Here is a 24,151-nt window from a genome sequence, read left to right on the forward strand (position 1 = left end):
TGCCATATCCTTTCAATTTTTTAATAATGGATTTAATGGTGCTCCGTGGGATGTTCAAAGTTTCGGATATTTTTTTATAACCCAACCCTGATCTGTACTTCTCCACAACTTTGTCCCTTACCTGTTTGGAGAGCTCCTTGGTCTTCATGGTGCCGCTTGCTTGGTGGTGCCCCTTTCTTAGTGGTGTTGCAGACTCAGAACAGGTATACTGAGATCATGTGACAGATCATGTGACACTTAGATTGCACACAGGTGGACTTTATTTAACTAATTATGTGACTTCTGAAGGTAATTGGTTGCACCAGATCTTATTTAGGGCCTTCATAGCAAAGGGGGTGAATACATATGAATGCATCAGTTTTCCGTTAGTTATTTTTTAGAATTTTTTTAAACAAGTAATTTTTTTAATTTCACTTCACCAATTTGGACTATTTTATGTATGTCCATTACATGAAATCCAAATAAAAATCCATTTAAATTACAGGTTGTAATGCAACAAAATAGGGAAAATGCAAAGGGGGATGAATGCTTTTGCAAGGCAATGTAAGGTCCCACAGTTGACAGTGCATGTCAGAGCAAAAATCAAGCCGTGAGGTCGAAGGAATTGTCCGCAAAGCTCTGAGACAGGATTGTGTCGAGGAGGGTACCAAAAACTGTCTGCAGCATTGAAGGTCCCCAAGAACACAGTGGCCTCCATCATTCTTAAATGGAAGAAGTTTAGAACCACCAAGACTCTTCCTAGAGCTGGCCGCCCAGCCAAACTGAGCAATCGGGGAGAAGGGCCTTGATCAGGGAGGTGACCAAGAACCTGATGGTCACTCTGACAGAGCTCTAGAGTTCTTCTGTAGAGATGGGAGAACCTTCCAGAAGGACAACAATCTCTACAGCACTCCACCAATCAGGACTTTATGGTAGAGTGGCCAGACGGAAGCCACTCCTCAGTAAAAGGCACATGACAGCCCGCTTGGAGTTTGCCAAAAGGCACCTAAAGACTCTCAGACCATGAGAAACAAGATTCTCTGGTCTGATGAAATCAAGATTGAACTCTTTGGCCTGAATGCCAAGCATCACATCTGGAGGAAACCCGGCACCATCCCTTCGGTGAAGCATGGTGGTGGCAGCATCATGCTGTGGGGAGGTTTTTCTGCGGCAGGGAATAGGAGACTAGTTAGGATCGAGGGAAAGATGAATGAAGCAAAGTACAGAGAGATCCTTGATAAAAACCTGCTCCAGAGCACTCAGGACCTCAGACTGGGTGAAAGTTCACCTTCCAACAGGACAACGACCCTAAGCACACAGCCAAGATAACACAGGAGTGGCTTCAGGATAAGTCCATGAATGTCCTTGAGTTGCCCAGCCAGAGCCTGGACTTGAATCCAAGCGAACATCTCTGGAGAGACCTGAAAATAGCTGTGCAGCGACACTCCTCATCCAACCTGACAGAGCTTGAGAGGATCTGCAGAGAAGAATGGGAGAAACTCCCCAAATACAGGTGTGCCAAGCTTGTAGCGTCATACCCAAGAAGACTCGAGGCTATAATCACTGCCAAAGGTGCTTCACCAAAGTACTGAGTAAAGGGTCTGAATAATTATGTAAATGTGATATTTCCGTATTTTATTTTAAATACATTTGCAAAAATTTATAAAAACCTGTTTTTGCTTTGTCATTATGGGTTATTGTGTGTAGATCGATGAGAGAAAAAAAAACAATTTAATCAATTTTAGAATAAGGCTGTAACGTAACAAAATGTGGAAAAAGTCAAGTGGTCTAAATACTTTCCGAAGGCACTGTACATCACAGAAGACTGAAATAAAGCAACAAAAAAATTGACATAGAAACGCCGGTTTTCAGTGTTTTAATTTGTATTTATTCATTACAAATTATGAAATTATGAAAAATATTAATAACATTCCAACCATGAGACCACTAGAGGGCACGTTTGGTAATTTGACTGCAGGAAAGGCTACTTATATCCCTATATGTAACACAAGACCCAGAAGCGGGAGAGTTGATTCTCATTACAATTCTCATGACAGAACAAATTCAAGAAAGCGTACAGTATTATATAGAGCCATTATTGCATGGAACTCTGTTCCATCTCATATTGCTCAAATAAACAGCATACCTGGTTTCAGAAAACAGATAAAGCAACACCTCACGGCACAACACATCTCCCCTATTTGACCTAGATAGTTTGTGTGTATGTATTGATATGTAGGCTACGTGTGCCTTTAAAAAAAAAGAATAATGATGTTGTTCTGTCCTTGAGCTGTTCTTGTCTATTAATGTTCTGTATTATATCATGTTTCATGTTTTGTGTGGACCCCAGGAAGAGTAGCTGCTGCTTTTTCAACAGCTAATGGGGATCCTAATAAAATACCAAAAATACTATCAGTGACTGGCTGTGCTGTTCTGATGCTGGGGAGCAAAAGGACAGCAGCTTGGAATATCCATCACATACATGTCAGAAGAACATATGCTTTGCCTATTCCTTCTTCTTGTGGTCAGTAGGACTACTGTATACTGTATTAAACTGATGATGCTAAACATGACCAATATATAGCCAACTCCTGTGGTGTACAGTACATAGGGCATTGCACTTTATCAATCTTAATTTTGGAGATTGCATTGCTTTTTATTTGTATCTGCTTGTGCCAGTTAACCCTCCCGTTGTCCTAGGGTCAAAATGACCCGCCACTGTGTTGAACCAACTTTATTTAATTTTTATATTTTTGGGATCATTTGTGAGAAGGAGGCAGTGAGACTTTAAAGAAAGTATGGGAGGGTTAAATGCATTATTCATGACAGTCCCAAAGCCAATGCTAGGCCTACATTAGGCGTTGAGTCTGGAGTGGCTTATTTGACTTTTCCTGTTTTTCGGCAGGTTTCAGCCTGCATGAGAGAGTGATGTTAAAGAAATGCAGCAGAGCAAGGACCATCACGAGATACAGCGAGCACAGACGAACACAACCAATAGGGCATGTACTCTGTTACCTTGACAACAGGGACACACCCTATCCAAACCCCCCCCCACACACACACACAAACATACACACACATAAACGCACACACACATCCACACACACTGTCACTGAGCTCCTGGTGATTTGAACCCACCCAATATCATCATGGATAATCTTGTCAATGCTCATTAGAATATAATACACAGCCAAGTGGTTATTGATGGTGGTCATGGTTACATGGTTATTGGCATGTCAGCCTCTTCCACAGTAGCTTCTGTCCTGTTCTCTGTATGGTGTTGCCAAGCCAACTGTGTTATAGAATAGAATAGATACTGATCTGCTTGACTCTGTTCCAAAACACACAGGGAGTGGTAGGCAACTGTGGGCTGAGGTAGAGGCTAAGATCATACTGTAACAATAAGATAGAGGTGGTGGACAGAGGGGGAGAGGTGAGCCATAATGGGAACAGCAGTATTGACTCTCCAACTGATCTAAATGTGTTTTCTCTCTGGGGACAATAAAGATGTAACTGAATAAAATGGCATTTAATTCAAACTTCATCCCAATCTATTTTTTCATGTTGAATTCACCAAGTCTAATCTCTAACCCCCTCTCTCCTCTCCCTCCCTCTCTCCCTCCCACTCTCCCTCCCTCTCACACACACACACACACACACACCCTCACTATAGGCTACACACACTCACAATCAGACGGGCGTTGCCTGTTCTCAAAACATTCCTGAACATACTTTCTCACAGCTCTTGAGCAGTACGCTACTTCCCCACCCTGTTCTTTTAGCCGCTCACCTCTGTTCGGTAAGTAACCGTTTTTCACTTATTCTACTACAACTATTGGTGTCTTTAGTTTAACGGAGTAGGTTATCTACTGTAATAAACATGTCTCACACAACTGTAGTAATTGTTTCGAATTGGGACTAGCTACTGATCTGTCTCATCCGGCAAACTTGTAGGCTAAAATGTTCATTAGTCTTCACTTGCTTTGATTTAAAAAATCAGTTATTCTATGGTTTACTATGCAGGTTGATGGGCCATACTATTTACTGATTGTGACATAATGTAGTCTATATATAGGCTAACCTTTTCATGTTTCATTGAAGCAATGTTTTTGTTTTAGAACTCTATTAGGCCTTTTCTCAGCGGGTTCAAGTCACAATCAGTGGCGCAGTGGTCTAAGGCACTGCATCGCAGTGCTAGCTGTGCCACTAGAGATCCTGGTTCAAATCCAGGCTCTGTTGCAGCCGGCCGTGACCGGGAGACTCATGGGCAGCGCACAATTGGCCTAGCGTTGTCCAGGGTAGGGGAGGGAATGGCCGGCAGGGATGTAGCTCAGTTGATAGAGCATGGCGTTTGCAACGCCAGGGTTGTGGGTTCGATTCCCACGGGGGACCAGTATGAAAAAATATATATATACAGTGGGGAAAAAAAGTATTTAGTCAGCCACCAATCGTGCAAGTTCTCCCACTTAAAAAGATGAGAGAGGCCTGTAATTTTCATCATAGGTACACGTCAACTATGACAGACAAATTGAGGAAAAAAAATCCAGAAAATCACATTGTAGAATTTTTTATGAATTTATTTGCAAATTATGGTGGAAAATAAGTATTTGGTCACCTATAAACAAGCAAGATTTCTGGCTCTCACAGACCTGTAACTTCTTCTTTAAGAGGCTCCTCTGTCCTCCACTCGTTACCTGTATTAATGGCACCTGTTTGAACTTGTTATCAGTATAAAAGACACCTGTCCACAACCTCAAACAGTCACACTCCAAACTCCACTATGGCCAAGACCAAAGAGCTGTCAAAGGACACCAGAAACAAAATTGTAGACCTGCACCAGGCTGGGAAGACTGAATCTGCAATAGGTAAGCAGCTTGGTTTGAAGAAATCAACTGTGGGAGCAATTATTAGGAAATGGAAGACATACAAGACCACTGATAATCTCCCTCGATCTGGGGCTCCACGCAAGATCTCATCCCGTGGGGTCAAAATGATCACAAGAACGGTGAGCAAAAATCCCAGAACCACACGGGGGGACCTAGTGAATGACCTGCAGAGAGCTGGGACCAAAGTAACAAAGCCTACCATCAGTAACACACTACGCCGCCAGGGACTCAAATCCTGCAGTGCAAGACGTGTCCCCCTGCTTAAGCCAGTACATGTCCAGGCCCGTCTGAAGTTTGCTAGAGTGCATTGAAACGTGGCTGGGTCTTTCAGCATGACAATGATCCCAAACACACCGCCCGGGCCACGAAGGAGTGGCTTCGTAAGAAGCATTTCAAGGTCCTGGAGTGGCCTAGCCAGTCTCCAGATCTCAACCCCATAGAAAATCTTTGGAGAGAGTTGAAAGTCTGTGTTGTCCAGCGACAGCCCCAAAACATCACTGCTCTAGAGGAGATCTGCATGGAGGAATGGGCCAAAATACCAGCAACAGTGTGTGAAAACCTTGTGAAGACTTACAGAACATTTTTGACCTGTGTCATTGCCAACAAAGGGCATATAACAAAGTATTGAGAAACTTTTATTATTGACCAAATACTTATTTTCCACCATAATTTGCAAATAAATTCATAAAAAATCCTACAATGTGATTTTCTGGAAAAAGAATTCTCAATTTGTCTGTCATAGTGGACGTGTACCTATGATGAAAATTACATTTTTAAGTGGGAGAACTTGCACAATTGGTGGCTGACTAAATACTTTTTTCCCCCACTGTATATATATGTATTCACCAACTGTAAGTCGCTCTGGATAAGAGCGTCTGCTAAATGACTAAAATGTAAAATGTAATTGGCAACAGCCTAATTTCTTTACACTGGACTGTTGTAAAACCCTTTCCTCTCCTGTCACACCCCATCTCCATCCCTAAATCCCCAAACGTTGACAGTTATGATGATGTGTCACATGGTCCAGCTATGACAGAGGTTAAAGGACAGTCTATACAGCTAGAGATGTTGGATGTTACCAAAGAAAGGGGGAGGCATCAAAAGAAAGAGGAGGGGTCGGAGGTAGAGGGAATGTGTAAAAGAGTGGAAGATGACAGTTTAATTGCCAGGAAGTAACAGCAGCCAAAGACTGTGCTTACAGAGACAAAGAAAGCCAACTCCCATCCTCCCTAAATGTGCATTGTTAGTTAGTTTGCTGCAAAGGGATAGTTCGCTATTAGTTTGCATATTAGTGCCATCAAGACACTCACTGTACTATGTATTTGCCACTGTAATTTACACCATCCCACCCTCTCCCCTCCCTCCCTCCCTCTCTCCCCTCCCCTCCCTCTCTCCCCTCCAATCTCCCCCTCCCTCTCTCTCCCCTCCTCAGTGTATCAATATCTCTGCAGTCATGCCGTCTCAGTTGGAGAGTTCCATGGAGTCCCTGATCAAGGTGTTCCATCGCTATGCCGACAAGGACGGTGACTGCAACACACTGAGCAAGAAGGAGCTGAAAGAACTCATGCAGACAGAACTGGCCAGCTTCCTCAAGGTACCAGAGACATTCATCTCTCTCTCTCTTTTCTATCCCTCTGTTTTTATCTCACTGTCCCTCTACACTTTCTCTCTGTTGCTCATCTCACTCCCTTTCCCTCTCGTTCTGATTTCTCTCAATTTGTTAGAATAAAGAGTATCCAAAGTCAATCTAACCTCCTCTCCCCTTCTCTCATCTATTGCTCTCTCTCTCTCTCTCTCTCTCTCTCTCTCTCTCGCTCTCTCTCGCTCTCTCTCGCTCTCTCGCTCTTTCACTCTCTCGCTCTCTCTCGCTTTCGCTCTCTCTCTCTCTTGCTCTCTCGCTCTTGCTCTCTTGCTCTCTCTCTTGCGCGCTCTCTCGCTCTCTCTCGCGCTCTCTCGTTCTCTCTCGCTCTCTCTCTCTCTCTCTCGCTCTCTCTTGCTCTCTCTTGCTCTCTCTTGCTCTCGCTCTCTCTCTCGCTCTCTCTCACTCTCTCTCGCTCTCTCTTGCTCTCTCTCGCTCTCTCTCGCTCTCTCTCGCTTACTCACTCTCTTCATCTCCTCCATCTCACCTTCCCTCTCAGTCCCAGAAGGACTCAGCCGCCATAGACAAGATCATGAAGGATCTGGACCAGAATGGAGATGGGAAGGTGAACTTCGAGGAGTTTGTCTCTCTGGTGGTGGGCCTCTCCATCGCCTGTGAACAGATCTACCAGCTTCACACCATGAAGTCTACCGCCAAGAAATGAGGACAGGACTAGGAGAAAGAGAAGCAGAAATGGATGCTTTTCTATACGTCATTTTTATAAATAAGTCTTACTGTTGTGAATAAACACTGGCTTTCCCAAACTGTATCTTTGTCACATTTGTCTGACCTGTGTCTGTGTTGTATTTGGCCTGTAATTTGTTCCCTAAGTGTAAGACAGAATAGACAGTGCCAGTCATGATCCATCCATCTTCAGTTTTCTCCTACCACAGCCATTAAACTCTTTAACTATTTTAAAGTCACCATTGGCCTCATGGTGAAATCCCAACTGAGTTAGGAAGGACGCCTGTATCTTTGTGACTGGGTGTATTAATATACCATCCAAAGTGTAATTAATAACTTCACCATGCTCAAAGGGATATTTAATGTCTGCTTTTTCTTTACCCATCTACCACTAGGTGACATTCTTTGCAAGGCATTGGAAAACCTCCTTGGTCTTTGTGGTTGAATCTGTGTTTGAAATGCACTGCTCGATTGAGGGACCTTACAGATAATTGAATTTCTTTTTTTACAATATAATTATTGGCATTTATTTTACAATTTAACAATCATCAGCAAAATATGACAATCAGATAATGCCCTGTTATTCACCCCATCCTTATAGATAATTGTATGTGTGGGGTACAGAGATGAGGTAGTCATAAAAAAATCATGTTAAACACTATTATTGCGCACAGATTCCATGCAACTTATTATGTGACTTGTTAACCTCTACATGATCGGTATCCCGTATACGGGACGGTTGAGCTAATGTGCGCTAATGTGATTAGCATGACTGTTGTAAGTAACAGCAAACTTTCCAGGACATAGAAAGAAAGCTTAAATTCTTGTTAATCTAACTGCACTGTCCAATTTACAGTGCTATTACAGTTAAAAAATACACTGCTATTGTTTGAGGAGAGTGCACAACAACAAAAAACTTAGCATGGCAACTGGTTTGATACATTCACCTCTGAAGGTAAATAATGTACTTACATTCAGTAATCTTGCTCTGATTTGTCATCCTAAGGGTCCTAGAGGTAAAATGTAGCCTAGTTTTGTTTGATAGAATCAATTTTTATATTAAAATATAGGAACTGGGTTCTACAGTTTGAACCCCTGCTGTCTCTGGCTCCACATCCACCCCGCCCGGCCATCTAGATGTGTGAAAGTTAGTGTATAATCTAATGATCCATCATGTATGACATTCCTGGGAGTGTGTAAACTTACATTTTGTATTACCATATAATTTTTGTATGTTCTCTATAGTTATGTACTTGAAAATGTATCAATTGACACATTTGGGCAGACTTGATACAAAATAGTCCAGTATTGCAATGCTTCACTGGATCAATCTGAAACTTTGCACACACACTGCTGCCATCTAGTGGCCAAAATCTAAATTGTGCCTAAACTGCAATATTATATTGTTGTCTTTCTCTTGCAATTCAAAGATGATGGAACAAACAAAAAAATAAACGCATGTTTTTTTAACCAGATCTAATGTATTATATTCTCCTACATTCATTTAACATTTCCACAAACTTCAAAGTGTTTCCTTTCAAATGGTATCAAGAATATGCATATCCTTGCTTCAGGTCCTGAGCTACAGGCAGTTAGATTTGGGTCATTTTAGGAGAAAATTGAAAAAAAGGGTACGATCCTTAAGAGGTTAAGCACATTTTTACTCCTGAACTTATTTAGGCATGCCATAGCAAAGGGGTTGAATACTTACTGACTCAAGACATTTCAGCTTTTCATTTTTAATTAATTTGTAAACATTTCTACAAATAATAATTTCACTTTGTCATTATGGGGTATTGTGTGTAGGCCAGTCGCACAAAATCTAAATGTAATCCATTTTAAAGCTGTAACACAACTTTGGAAAGGAGTCACTTAAACAACCAAACCAAAAGAGAATGGGTTTCAAACGGGTACTGAAAGACACTGAAAGCTGGCAAAGCAACTAAAATAGGGCCCTAAAAGACACCCATGAAAGACACTGAAAGCTGGCAAAGCAACTAAAATAGGGCCCTAAAAGACACCCATGAAAGACACTGAAAGCTGGCAAAGCAACTAAAAAAGGGCCCTAAAAGACACCCACGATGGATGCCCACTAGATTTGCCTCAGAAAATACTAACTTAAGGAAAAACCCACACCACCTTAGGATAGTGACTTACAAAGAATATGGACTGATCGGCTCTCTCAAGTTAAATAATAATAAGCCATTTAGCAGACACTTTTATCCAAAGCGACTTACAGTCATGCGTGCATACATTTTTTTTTTGTGTATGGGTGGTCCCGGGGATCGAACCCACTACCTTGGCGTTACAAGCGCAGTGCTCTACCAGCTGAGCTACAGAGGACCAAGTTAACCTTGTGGGTCGTTTTGCTTGGCGGAAAATTATGTGGTCCTCTGTAGCTCAATTGGTAGAGCATGGCGCTTGTAACGCCAGGGTAGTGGGTTCGATCCCTGGGACCACCCATATGTAAAAATGTATGCACACATGACTGTGAGTCTTATCCAGAGCGACTTACAGTTAGTGAGTGCATACATTATTTTTTTCAATTATTTTTTCACACTGGCCCCCCGTGGGAATTGAACCCACAACCCTGGCGTTGCAAACGCCATGCTCTACCAACTGAGCTACATCCCTGCCAGCCATTCCCTCCCCTACCCTGGACGACGCTGGGCCAATTGTGCGCCGCCCCATGGGTCTCCCGGTCGCGGCCGGCTACGACAGAGCCTGGATTTGAACCAGGATCTCTAGTGGCACAGCTAGCACTGCGATGCAGTGCCTTAGACCACTGCGCCACTCGGGAGCCGTGATGCCTCTACACATGATCTTTCCCTACAAGTTGGACAGCATCATCCTGGACTGTATTAGTGTGAGAATAGGGAATCTTCGCAGGATAATGACCAAGCTGGTCAGTGGAAGTACTCCTGCTCATTCCCTCCTGTTTTCAGGAATCTTCCAACTGGGTTTTCTGAAGAACCTTGGAATTTTTGAAAAGTTCCTGGAATTTAGCAAACCTAACAGTATGTGACGTTATAGTGCTTTGTGCCCCAGGTCCTGAGGTGGATGCTCTGGAGTTCAGGCTGCGTGCGTCTGCGCTGATTAGCTGTGAGTGGTGCAGCTTGAGGAAGCTGCCCGTTCTCTTCTTCCAGACCAGCCCAGAGGAATGTCTGCGGCTCTGTACCTAGCTCAAAATGACTCACGACAAGGGAGGTACAACTGTGCGGACTGCAGAACACATGCCAGTTGCTAACATCAGGACATTTTAGTCATTTAGCAGACGCTCTTATCCAGAGCGACTTACAGTTAGTGCATACATTATTTAATTTTTTTTCATACTGGCCCCTGTGGGATTCGAATCCACAACCCTGGCATTGCAAACACCATGCTCTACCAACTGAGCTACATCCCTGCCAGCCATTCCCTCCCCTACCCTGGACGACGCTGGGCCAATTGTGCGCCGCCCCATGGGTCTCCCGGTCGCGGCCGGGATCTCTAGTGGCACAGCTAGCACTGCAATGCAGTGCCTTAGACCACTGCGCCACTCGGGAGGTCAGTAGTCTGTATATAGATGGGTATGTTTGTTGTTTACCAAACTTGTCAACATTGACTCTCTGTTTGGAGAATCCTTTCTATGACATATATTTAAGTCTGTTACCTCACGTTCAACAAAATGTCAACATGTCTTGTAGCTTTCCCTTCTGTCCTCAGACTCCGATGAGAAGTACATCATGCTGATCTTTGAGAACGGGCTGTCGATGCACCAGCAGATGATTTTAGAGGAGATCCCACAGGTCATCAGCCGAGCCAACAACCTCAATGAGTTCCCCACCAAACTGTCATTTGATGAAGCTGCCAGGAGATTGGTCAACTATAACAAAGCAACAAAAGAAAAGGTGGGCTTTCTTTCCATGGAAGACTAGCATCTCAGAGCCTTTAGAGACTAGCTAATAAAATATGTTGCCGGTGTTGCCTTTCTTCGACATCAGATTTTCAACAAACAGTTTCTTTTAAACAATTCCTTCACCAATATATTTTGGTTACATCACTTTCATGTAGGTAAACAACAACAACAACTACACTGAAACTATCAACACATTGGCAGCGGCGTAGAGGCGCATTGGCACACGGCAGCAGACCAGCACGTTCTTTGATGATGATGAAGACGATGATATGGCCGAGCTCCAACCCATCTTCACTGGACCAAAGGTTGAATTATCTCCTCCTCCTGGGTCATGTTTATTAGGCACCAAACAGAAGAAAATGGACTGAAATAGGGAGGGACTATCTGATCTTGTCCAATAAGAAATGCTCGTTTTCATTTTCGGTTGCAAAGCATTTTGCTTCGGTGTGCCCTAATGAATACAACCCTGTCATAAGTAGAATTCTAATTTGTTTGTGTGTGTTCCTGATGGTAATCAATGGATGGTTGTGTTGTAGGTTGATGGTGTACCCCCCTCCTCCGGCCAAGGAGGGCATATCAGTGACTAACGAAGACCTATACCTAATGATTTTAAGAATTTGAATAACGCTATTACTTAATTACTAACCAAGAAGAGAAAGTTTGAAAAGGTGTTCCCTGGTCATCGGATACGATAGTCTCATTTCTGAGTGTGCATATCTGATTTAACTTGTTTTTGTTCTTGTCAATAACAGTACTGTAGTAGACTTATTTTTCTATTGTACTGTGCTGCAACTGCAATGTGATTAATTTACCAGCAGGAAAAAAGCAACATGAAGTTTCCAGGATTTATATTATTACAGCTCATTCAGCAGCCCATCCCACAGCCTTTTCAAATGATTGGACAATAGCTAAATATTCCTTCAATATTTCTCTCTAATATGGGACATCCCCATGTATGTCAGTAAGCTAAAATGTTTCATTTAGGACTGGCCCCATTGGGTTTGGGGTGACTTCCTTCTCTACTTAAATGTTGTTTGCTTGTCCATGTGTCCAGGTTCAGATTGATATACCTGAACTGACATCCTATTAAATCATATTCATAGCATTGCCTCTGTCATGTCTCTGTTTAGCTGTAAATCTGAACTGTTCAAAAAAGCCTTGTCTGTTTAGTTTAGTTTATTAATTTGACCATTTAAAAAAAAAAAAGCACAAATAGAACTTGAAAAAGCCAAACATGCACATGAGTAAAATCATCGAGGATAACACACAATAAAGTCTGGGACCATTTCCATTGTGGTCCTCTTGAAACAAGATGGCTGGCAAGATGGAACACAGTTGAACACAGTATGACAACGAGATAATAAAACAAAAAACAAAGAAGAAGAACATCAATCTCATCATTGCAGTTACGTCATAGGGGTCATTCATATGGGCACAGAAGACATCAAACAGTTTTTTACTTTATTTTTTAAAGCTGCCCAGAGAGGACGTCGTTTTTATGGGCAGAGGCAACACATTCCACTCTGAGGCTCCAGTATACAAGAAAGTACCTTTCCCAGCATTACTCCTGAACCTGTATAAGCACACATTAGCAACACTTGATCTGGTGCTGTGATTGTGTGCATCCCTAACACAGGGATATCACTTTGATATCTGGGCGCAGAACCATAAATACTCCTGTAAACCAAACCCAGTCTAATCTGGGACACCCTAGCCTCAACAGGCAGCCAGTTGAGTTCCTGAAAGCAGCTCCTGCCTATGTGAGTACGTGGACTCACCTTCAATACTACCCAGATCAGCTTATTCTGGGCTATCTGGAGCTTCCCCTTCATAAGCTTAGATAAACCCCCAAACCAGGAAGTACTAGCGTAGTCAAAATGGCATTGAATGAGGGCAGTGGCTAGCACTTTCATGGAGTCCTTATCAAGCAGCGTGGACTTTCTAGCCAAAAACGTAGTCCTGGCATTAACCTTCCCTGGCACTTTAGTGGCCATGCTCACACCTCCCAATCTTCCATCAAGGATGCATCCCATGTAGCTAACAGAGGATTTAGTAGACAGCACCTCACCTCCTAACTCCACTCTGATTTCAGAGGACCTACTCAATTTAGGTCTGGATCCAAAAATAATTGCCTCAGTTTTACCTAAGTGCAGAGATAGCTTATTATCTCCAAGCCATTTGCTAATGTTAGTAAGCTCTGTGCTAAGTATGCTCTCCAACATAGTTTTACTTTTGTGAGACACCAGAAGAGTAGAGTCATCCACATAAAGGAAAAGAGGGCAAGAACAAGCATCTTTCACATCGTTAATATACAGTAAAAACAGTAGAGGCCCAAGCACACTCCCCTGCAGAACACCACAACTCATTGGTTTTGCCTGAGACAGTGAAGCATTAACCTCTACTACAGTGCCTTGCAAAAGTATTCATCCCCCTTGGCATATTTTCCTATTTTGTTGCATTACAACCTGTAATTTAAATGGATTTTTATTTGGATTTCATGTAATGGACGTACACAAAATAGTCCAAATTGGTGAAGTGAAATGAAAAAAATTCAAAAAAATTTATAACGGAAAAGTGGTGCGTGCATATGTATTCCCCCCCTTTGCTATGAAGCCCCTAAATAAGATCTGGTGCAACCAATTACCTTCAAAAGTCACATAATGAGTTAATTAAAGTCCACCTGTGTGCAATCTAAGTGTCACATGATCTCAGTATATATGTACCTGTTCTGAAAGTCCCCAGAGTCTGCAACACCACTAAGCAAGGGGCACCACCAAGGAAGCGGCACCATGAAGACCAAGGAGCTCTCCAAACAGGTCAGGGACAAAGTTGTGGAGAAGTACAGATCAGGGTTGGGTTATAAAAAAATATCTGAAACTTTGAACATCCCACGGAGCACCATTAAATCCATTAAAAAATGGAAAGAATATGGCACCTCAACAAACCTGCAAAGAGAGGGCCGCCCACCAAAATCCCGCTATGCCCTCCGACGAACCATCAAACAGGCAAAGCGTCAATACAGGACTAAGATCGAATCGTACTACACCGGCTCCGACGCTCGTCGGATGTGGCAGGGCTTGGAAACTATTACAGACTACAAAGGAAAGAACAGCCTCGAGCTGCCCAGTGACATGAGCCTACCAGACGAGCTAAATTACTTCTATGCTCACTTCGAGGCAAGTAACACTGAAACATGCATGAGAGCGTCAGCTGTTCAAGACGACTGTGTGATCACGCACTCCGTAGCCGATGTGAGTAAGACCTTTAAACAGGTCAACATTCACAAGGCCGCTAGGGCCAGACGGATTACCAGGACGTGTACTCCGAGCATGCGCTGACCAACTGGTAAGTGTCTTCATTGACATTTTCAACATCTCCCTGTCTGAGTCAGTAATACCAACATGTTTCAAGCAGACCACCATAATCCCTGTGCCCAAGAACACTAAGGTAACCTGCCTAAATGACTACCGACCCGTAGCACTCACATCTGTAGACATTAAGTCCTTTGAAAGGCTGGTCATGGCTCACATCAACACCATTACTCCAATTTGCATACCACCCCAACAGATCCACAGATGATGCAATCTCTATTGCGCTCCACACTGCCCTTTCACACCTGGACAAAAGGAACATCTATGTGAGAATGATGTTCATTGACTACAGCTCAGCGTTCAACACCATAATGCCCACAAAGCTCTTCACTAAGCTAAGGACCCTGGAACTAAACACCTCCCTCTGTAACTGGATCCTGGACTTCCTGACGGGCCGCCCCAAGGTGGTAAGGGTAGGCAACAACACATCTGCCATGCTGATCTTCAACACTGGGGCCCCTCAGGGGTGCGTATTTAGTCCCCTCCTGTACTCCATGTTCACCCACGACTGTGTGGCCAAGCACGACTCCAACACCATCATTAGGTTTGCTGACAACACAACAGTGGTAGGCCTGATCACTGACAACGATGAGACAGCCTATAGGGAGGAAGTCAGAGACCTGGCAGTGTGGTACCAGGACAACAACCTCTCCCTCAATGTGAGCAAGACAAAGGAGCTGATCGTGGACTACAGGAAAAGGAGGGCCGAACAGGCCCCCATTAACATCGACAGGGCTGTAGTGGAGCGGGTCGAGAGTTTCAAGTTCCTTGGTGTCCACATCACCAACAAACTATCATGGTCCAAACACACCAAGACAGTCGTGAAGAGGGCACAACAACACCTTTTCCCCCTCAGAAGATTTGGCATGGGTCCCCAGATCCTAAACAGTTCTACAGCTGCACCATCGAAAGCATCCTGACCAGTTGCATCACCGCCTGGTATGGCAACTGCTCGGCATCCGACCGTAAGGCGCTACAGAGGGTAGTGCGTACGGCCCAGTACATCACTGGGGCCAAGCTTCCTGCCATCCAGGACCTATATACTAGGCGGTGTCAGTGGAAGGCCCAGTGATTTCTTTTTACACTGCTGCTACTCGCTGTTTATTGTCTATGCCTAGTCACTTTACCCCTACCAACATGTACAAATTACCTTGACTAACCTGTACCCCCGCACATTGACTCGGTACCGGTACCACCTGTATATAGCCTCGTTATTGTTATTTTATTGTGTTACTTTATATTTTATTTTTTACTTTAGTTTATCTTAACACTATTTCTTGAACTGCATTGTTGGTTAAGGGCTTGTAAGTAAGCATTTCACAGTAAGGTCTACACCTGTTGTATTCGGCGCATGTGACAAATAAAATTTGATTTGATTTGATGAAAGACAAGCGTTACATCTGGAGGAAACCTGGCACCATCCCTACGGTGAAGCATGGTGGTGGCAGCATCATGCTGTGGGGATGTTTTTCAGCAGCAGGGACTGGGAGACTAGTCAGGATCAAGGGAAAGATAAACGGAGCAAAGTACAGAGATCCTTGATGAAAACCTGCTCCAGAGCGCTCAGGACCTCAGACTGGGGCGAAGGTTCACCTTCCAAAAGGACAATGACCCTAAGCACACAGCCAAGACAACGCAGGAGCAGCTTCCGGACAAGTCTCTGAATGTTCTTGAGTGGCCCAGCCAGAGCCTGGACTTAAACCCGATCGAACATCTCTGGAGATTCTCATAGCAAAGGGTCTGAATAATTATTTAAATAAGGTTTTTCTTTTTCTTTTCTTTTTATAAATGTGCAAAATATTCTAAAAACGTTTTTTCGCTTTTTCATTATGGGGTATTGTGTGTAGATTGATGAGGAAAAAACATAATTTAATCAAATTTAGAATAAGGCTGTAATGTAACAAAATGTGGAAGAAATCAAGGGGTCTGAATACTTTCCCAATGCACTGTAGCTGTGTAGTGACGCTCCCCAGCCAACCTGACAGAGCTTGAGAGGATCTGCAGAGAAGAATGGGAGAAACTCCCTAAATACAGGTGTGCCAAGCTTCTAGCGTCATACCCAAGAAGACTCGAGGCTGTAATCGCTGCCAAAGGTGATTCAACAAAGTACTGAGTAAAGGGTCTGAATACTGAAACTACTGAAATAATTTTTGATTAAGGGTGTAATGTAAAAAAATGTGGAAAAAGTCAACGGGTCTGAATACTTTCCCAATGCACTGTACTTTGAATGTGTGTGAAAGTAATTTAGTAATTTGAAATAATATTTGAACCCAGTTCTGGTAGAGAGGTATGTATCTTTTGACTGGACAGGGTACGATGAGATGTGCGTGTGTGTGTGTGTGTGTGTAAAAATGTACATAATTGCGTGTAGACAGGCCAGGTCAGTGCCGTAGTAAACATCAAAATGTGGAGAAACCTGTCGACACCAACACGTTTCTTACACCCACACCTGAACTTAAACTGTCAAAAGTAAATCCAGCCAAAGGTCAGTATGCCCTGCCTTAAACCTGGTTCATCCTCAGTTCAATTCAATTTAACAGTTGCCTTGATTTGAAGGACTACCTACATTGACCCTTTTTTGCACTAACTCTCTTGCACTGACTCTATGCACACACACTGGACTCTACCCACACACTCACACATACTTACACTGACTTTTGAAAATAACACTTTAAAATATGTTTATTTTCATTCCTGAAAAAAAACTATTACAAAAGTGTTCAGAATAAAACACACACAGTGAAACGCATTGTAACAAGTGTTTACTTTGTTACAAAAACAATTCAGTTTTTGTGGGTGTTTCTTACTTAATTTCTTTGCTTTTGCAAACTACAAGTGCCTTTCTCCATCCCAACCAAAGCAGGCATACTAATAGTAATACTACTAGAGCCAACAGGCCGTCTTCAGCTCTCTAACAGCACTGTTGTAGCGTACTGAACGTCTCCGATTCTATAGTGCTGACAAGAGGCAGGGATGCATTTCATTCTAAAAAAAAAAATCCTCCCTTCTGCCGTAGCTCACTCCCCTTCAAAGATCTGATAGGTATGCTGTGACTGAAAGCAATATGGCGGACACTAGGTGGTGCCACTGCTTACACCTAGCCTGCTTTTTCAGCTCTGCAAAGGGGAGTGAAACAGAACAGAGAGGAGGGGACAACTTTTTGGAATGAAAATGCAGCCCAGGGTTTTGTAGCAGAGCGATGGAAAATGGTGGTTAGGCTACGCAACAGTTAGAATAAGAATAAGAATAAGAGGCGTGCTCTCTGTGGCAATATAAACAGGGGCATGCTCAAACACACACACACACACACACACACACACACACACACACACACACACACACAACTATGTGCATGCCTCAGAGCCATGACTCATATTACCCATTTTTAGAGCAGTCTGGAATCTCCACAGTTCCACTTTCCACATAGTTTGTAGAGAACAAACCAACCCCAGGGTTGTGGAAGGCAACATGAAGGGCTACAATATGTTGGAGGGTTATAACATAGAGGGTTACCACGGCTGTGGCCTATTTAACAAGCAAATACATGCCAAATACAATTTAGGAGTAAGCTTCTCTCTTTCACACACTCAAAACAAGTGTGAACATAATCTTGACCTTTAAAACATGAATTAATGCAAATGATAGCATTGGCACATGACCACTTGAGATCAAGTCTGGTGGAGAAGTTTTGGGGGGGGTGCTGCAACTCACAGATAGAGGAACACAGAGGAGGGAAGGAGCAGGGAGGAAGGAGAGCATTAGGAACATAGAGATAGAACTGCTCTATTATATATGGTTAGGAATGAGAAAATGAAAAAGGAGAGAAGATAGAAGAAGGGAATGAGAGAAAGAGAATGAGAGAGATGAGAATTGGATAGAGGAGTGGGACACGTCGAATGAATGGACTGAATACGGAGCATAACGATGTGTGTATTTGTTTGTTTGTGTGTGTGTGTGTGTGTGTGTGTGTGTGTGTGTGTGTGATGGGTGAGGGGTGAATGAAGAACAGATGAATCAGCCATTGCATTATAAAGTACCAACAACTATACGTTTGCAGCTGTTTGCCAAATCAATGTGTTTCAGTGTGATCCTTTTAGACGTTACATTAATTTATTCAGGAAATACCAGCTGTAAACAGACTGTAAAGAAACGAGGTCTAGACCTTAAGACATTCCATTCCCTATATCTTATGACATAAAACAGGTTTTCATCTTTAGCCATCTCATCTTCCTCTCTCTTGTTGTGAATCATATGTTCCATTATAATAACCAGACAAAGACAGGATGAATACTCATGTCACTCTTATCCTGTCCTCTGTTCACCAAGACAGGATGAATACTCATGTCACTCTCATCCTGTCCTTTCTTCACCAAGACAGGATGAATACTCATGTCACTCTCATTCTGTCCTCTCTTCACCAAGACAGGACGAATACTCATGTCACTCTCATCCTGTCCTCTCTTCACCAAGACAGGACGAATACTCATGTCACTCTCATCCTGTCCTCTCTTCACCAAGACAGGACGAATACTCATGTCACTCTCATCCTGTCCTTTCTTCACCAAGACAGGATGAATACTCATGTCACTCTCATCCTGTCCTTTCTTCAACAAGACAGGATGAATACTCATGTCACTCTCATCCTGTCCTTTCTTCACCAAGACAGGATGAATACTCATGTCACTCTCATTCTGTCCTCTCTTCACCAAGACAGGACGAATACTCATGTCACTCTCATCCTGTCCTCTCTTCACCAAGACAGGACGAATAGTCATGTCACTCTAATTCTAACCTGTCCTCTCTTCTCTCTTATCCTCCTTCCCTTGCTTTACTCTCCCTAATCCAATACACTTCCTCCCTGTGATTTCCTCCCCCCTCTCTTCCTCTCTTCCCCCCTTTCCCTCTCTTTTTTCTCCTCCTACCCCACACCCCTGCCTCCCTCTCTCTCTCATCCCCTCTTTCCTACTCTCTCTCCATCCACCTGCCTCCCCCTCTCTCTCCCCCAGATACAGTATGTCTCGTCTGGAGAAGGCTGTTGTTTCCATGGTGGAGGTGTTTGAGGAGTATGCTACAAAGGATGATAAGAAACAGCAGCTTAGCGGGGCAGAGCTCGCAGAGCTGATGAAGAAAGAGCTGGCCAGCCCAGAGTTCCAAGTAGAACACACACACGCGCACGCACGCACACACGCACGCACACACACTCAGTGTTGTCCTGTATGGCTCAGTTGGTAGCGCATGGTGCATACAACTCCAGGGTTGTGGGTTCGATTCCCGGGGCCACCCATACGAAAAATCGATGCATGCATAACTGTAAGTTGCTTTGGATAAAAGCATAGGCATATTATTATATTATCACACAAACATACACACAAAGCATATCCACATGTTTTACATATCCATATCACAACATAGTCGTAACGTTTTATTAACATACAGTCGTGGTCAAAGGTTTTGAAAATGACACAAATACTAATTTTCACAAAGTCTGCTGCCTCAGTTTTGATGATGGCAATTTGCATATACTCCAGAATGTCATGAAGAGTGATCAGATGAATTCCAGTTAATTGCAAAGTCCCTCTTTGCCATGAAAATGAACTTAATCCCCCAAAAACATGTCCACTGCATTTCAGCCCTGCCACAAAAGGACCAGCTGCCATCATGTCAGTGATTCTCTCGTTAACACAGGTGAGAGTGTTGACGAGGACAAGGCTGGAGATCACTCTGTTATGCTGATTGAGTTAGAATAACAGACTGGAAGCTTTAAAAGGAGGGTGGTGCTTGAAATCATTGTTCTTCCTCTGTTAACCATGATTACCTGCACATGCCGTCATCATTGCTTTGCACAAAAAGGGCTTCACAGGCAAGGATATTGCTGCTAGTAAGATTGCACCTAAATCAACCATTTATCGGATCATCAAGAACTTCAAGGAGAGAGGTTCAATTGTTGTGAAGAAGGCGTCAGGGCGCCCAAGAAAGTCCAGCAAGCGCCAGGACCGTCTCCTAAAGTTGATTCAGCTGCGGGATCGGGGCACCACCAGTGCAGAGCATGCTCAGGAATGGCAGCAGGCTGGTGTGAGTGCATCTGCACGCACAGTGATGTGAATACTTTTGGAGGATGGCCTGGTGTCAAGAAGGGCAGCAAAGATGCCACTTCTCTCCAGGAAAAACATCAGGGACAGACTGATATTCTGCAAAAGGTACAGGGATTGGACTGCTGAGGACTGGAGTAAAGTCATTTTCTCTGATGAATCCCCTTTCCGATTGTTTGGGGCACCAGAAAACACCTTGTCCGGAGAAGACAAGGTGTGCGCTACCATCAGTCCTGTGTCATGCCAACAGTAAAGCATCCTGAGACCATTCATGTGTGGGGTTGCTTCTCAGCCAAGGGAGTGGGCTCACTCACAATTTTGCCTAAGAACACAGTCATGAATAAAGAATGGTACCAACACATCCTCCGAGAGCAACTTCTCCCAACTATCCAAGAACAGTTTGGTGACGACAAATGCCTTTTCCAGCATGATGGAGCACCTTGCCATAAGGCAAAAGTGATAACTAAGTGGCTCGGGGAACAAAACATCCCAGACCTTAATCCCATTGAGAACTTGTGGTCGATCCTCAAGAGGCGGGTGGACAAACAAAAACCCACAAATTCTGACAAACTCCAAGCATTGATTAAGCAAGAATGGGCTGCCGTCAGGCAGGATGTGGCCCAGAAGTTAGTTGACAGCATGCCAGGGCGGATTGCAGAGGTCTTGAAAAAGAAGGGTTCAACACTGCAAATATTGACTCTTTGCATAAACTTAATGTAATTGTCAATCAAAGCCTTTGACACTTATGGAATGCTTGTAATTATACTTCAGTATACCATAGTAACATCTGACAAAAATATCTCATAACACTGAAGCAGCGAACTTTGTGAAGACCAATACTTGTGTCATTCTCAGCCTCTAGAATAAAATGGGAGAACACCTCCCTCAGCCTCTAGGCTCAAATGGGAGAACACCTTTTTTTAGACAGACAACGAAAAATGAATTATCTTATCAGTGTTATCCTATCTTATCTTAGTAGTTATGTCAAGTACTACTTTTTTTTTTTTACATTCTCCAGTTTTTTGGCTACTTAACGCAAATCTGTATAATCATGTGTTGTAATTAATCTACTCATAGACAGCGCTAAAGCAAGTATCTCTCAACTTCCAACTATAATGTTACTTATAGACCAGTGTTATTCACTCCTGGTCCTTGACAGCTACAGTGTGTGTAGGATTTATTTCCAGCCCAGCACTAACACTCCTGATTCTACTAATCATTGGTCATTGGTACGTTCATTGAACCAGGTGTGTCAGTGTTGGGCTGGTAGAAAACCCTGCACCTTTATCTCTCCAGGACCAGGATGTAAGAACACTGCTGCAGGTCAATACCAGTGGACAGGAGCAGTAGAATTACTTGTATCTCAGAAACCTAGTTTAAAGGGAAGGTACTGTCAGTGATCAGTTATTGCAGGCCTATAAATGGCACAAATGAAGAGGGTTCCAAATGGCCAAACACTTTGCATGTGAATATCTCTTTATCTGTGTGTGTTTGCCTGTGTGAGTCCATGCTTGTGTGTGTGTGTGTATGTGTGTGTGTGTGTGTGTGTGTGTGTGTGTGTGTCTGTGTGTTTGTGTGTGTGCCTGTGTGCGTGCTTGTGTGTGTATGTGTGTGTGTGACTGTGTGATAAACACCTGCATCAGAATGGATCAGTTTCTCTGAGGCGTGAACCGCGGTTTGTGTTACCCAAGAACAGACTCAGACGAGGAGACTGGGATGAAGTAACCAAGGTATTTATTGATATACGGGGAAGATGGAGTGCAGGTCAGGGGAAACTGCTGGAAACCAGGTGCGGAGGCGGAGGCTGGAGCGAGGGGGTTTGAGACAGGGTGAGCAGGTCCGGAGGGGAATCCAAGGGAGTAGTAGAGTGGGGAATCCAGGACAGAGTAGGAGGATGATGAGACGTGGGACTGGAGACAGGGACCAGAGTCAGAGCGGACAGAATGAGCAGAGATTACAATCTGGCAGTGGGGAAGTGGCAGGACTGAGTATATGTAGAGGTCTTGATTATGGAACAGGTTGCAGCTGGTGGGGATCTGCTCTGACTCCAGCACACCTGTCTCTGCCCACACAATCACACACACACACACACACACACACACACACACACACACACACACACAGAGATAGAGAGAGGGAGAGGGAGAGGGTACTGGGGGAGTGGCGGCAGGTCAAGGAGACACAGTAGAGGGTGTTGCAGGAGCAGATGTGACAGTACCCCCCCCCCCCCCCCCCCCCCTCTCTACGGGTGCCCCCTGGTGCCCGACCAGGCTTATCTGGGTGTGAGGTATAGAAATCCCGTAAGAGGGAGGGGTCCAGAATGTGACGGCCGGGCACCCAGCAGCGCTCCTCAGGCCCGTATCCCTCCCAGTCCACCAGGTACTGCCAGCCACGACCCCGACGGCGCACGTCCAGAAGCCGCTGGACGGTATAGGCAGGATGGTCATCGATGAGCCGAGGGGGTGGAGGAGCTGCTGCAGGAGGAAACAGGGGACTGGAGCATACAGGTTTAATCAGGGATACATGGAAGGTAGGATGGATCCTGAGAGAGGCCGGGAGTTTCCGGCGCACAGCAGAGGGGTTAATGACACAGTCAATTTCAAAGGGACCAATGAATCGGGGGGAAAGTTTATTCGATGTCACCTTCAATGGCAGGTCCTTCGATGAGAGCCATACCTTTTGACCCGTGGTGTAGACTGGATCTGAGGCCCGGCGACGGTTGGCTTGGGACTGGGTCCTGTCGGAGGCACGAAGAAGGGCAGCCCGGGCCTTCCTCCAGGTACGGTGACAACGGCGCAGATGGTCCTGGACAGAGGGAACCGCAACCTCAACCTCTTGGGTGGGGAACAAGGGGGGTTGGTAACCCAGAGCACACTCAAAGGGTGACATACCTGACGAGGCGTTGGTGAGGGTGTTGTGGGCATATTCAACCCAGGGTAGCTGAACGCTCCAGGAGGAAGGGTGAGCAGAAGTCACGCAGTGTAGGGCAGTCTCCATCTCTTGGTTGGCCCGTTCAGTCTGGCCGTTGGTCTGGGGGTGATATCCAGAAGAAAGACTGACATTGATACCAAGAGCTGAACAGAAGGATCTCCATACCTGGGAGGTAAACTGGGGTCCTCTGTCGGAAACGATGTCAGTGGGGGTGCCATGCAGACGAAACATATGGGATACTAACGGGTCCACAGTCTCCCCGGAGGACGGGAGCTTGGAGAGGGGAATGAAGTGAGCCATTTTGGAAAACCTATCAATAATGGTGAGGATGACAGAGTTACCGTTAGATGGGGGAAGGCCAGTGACGAAGTCCAGAGCTATGTGTGACCAGGGGCAACTTGGTATGGGAAGAGAGCGGAGCAGACCGGAAGTGGGTTTAGCAGAGGTTTTGTTCCGGGCATAAACAAAACAGGCTGAGACATACTCCCGGACATCTCTCTCCATGGTGGGCCACCAAAAGCGCTGATGCAGGAAGGCGAGGGTCCGGTTCATACCAGGGTGACAGGTGATGTGGGTAGAATGGCCCCACTGAAGAACATCAGAGCTAACACAATCTGGGACAAACAGAGCATTACTAGGACCGTTACCCGGGTCAGGCTGGTTCTGCTGAGCCT

The 24,151-nt window shown here is 44.4% G+C and overlaps 1 protein-coding gene across 1 annotated transcript; it reads left to right on the top strand.

The window, feature by feature from the left end:
* The first annotated feature begins 3,538 nt into the window (after positions 1–3,538).
* On the top strand, positions 3,539–7,271 carry LOC311115766 (protein S100-A1-like). The gene is made up of 3 exons (XM_084157338.1): positions 3,539–3,778; positions 6,298–6,459; positions 7,004–7,271. Exons 2-3 carry the CDS (start codon positions 6,319–6,321, stop codon positions 7,166–7,168), a joined length of 306 nt encoding a protein of 101 aa, XP_084013464.1. The 5' UTR covers positions 3,539–3,778; positions 6,298–6,318; the 3' UTR covers positions 7,169–7,271.
* Positions 7,272–24,151: the final 16,880 nt, after the last annotated feature.

Source organism: Coregonus lavaretus, assembly GCF_964263955.1.
Source record: "Coregonus lavaretus genome assembly, chromosome: 3".
Classification (NCBI taxonomy): Eukaryota; Metazoa; Chordata; class Actinopteri; order Salmoniformes; family Salmonidae; genus Coregonus; species Coregonus lavaretus.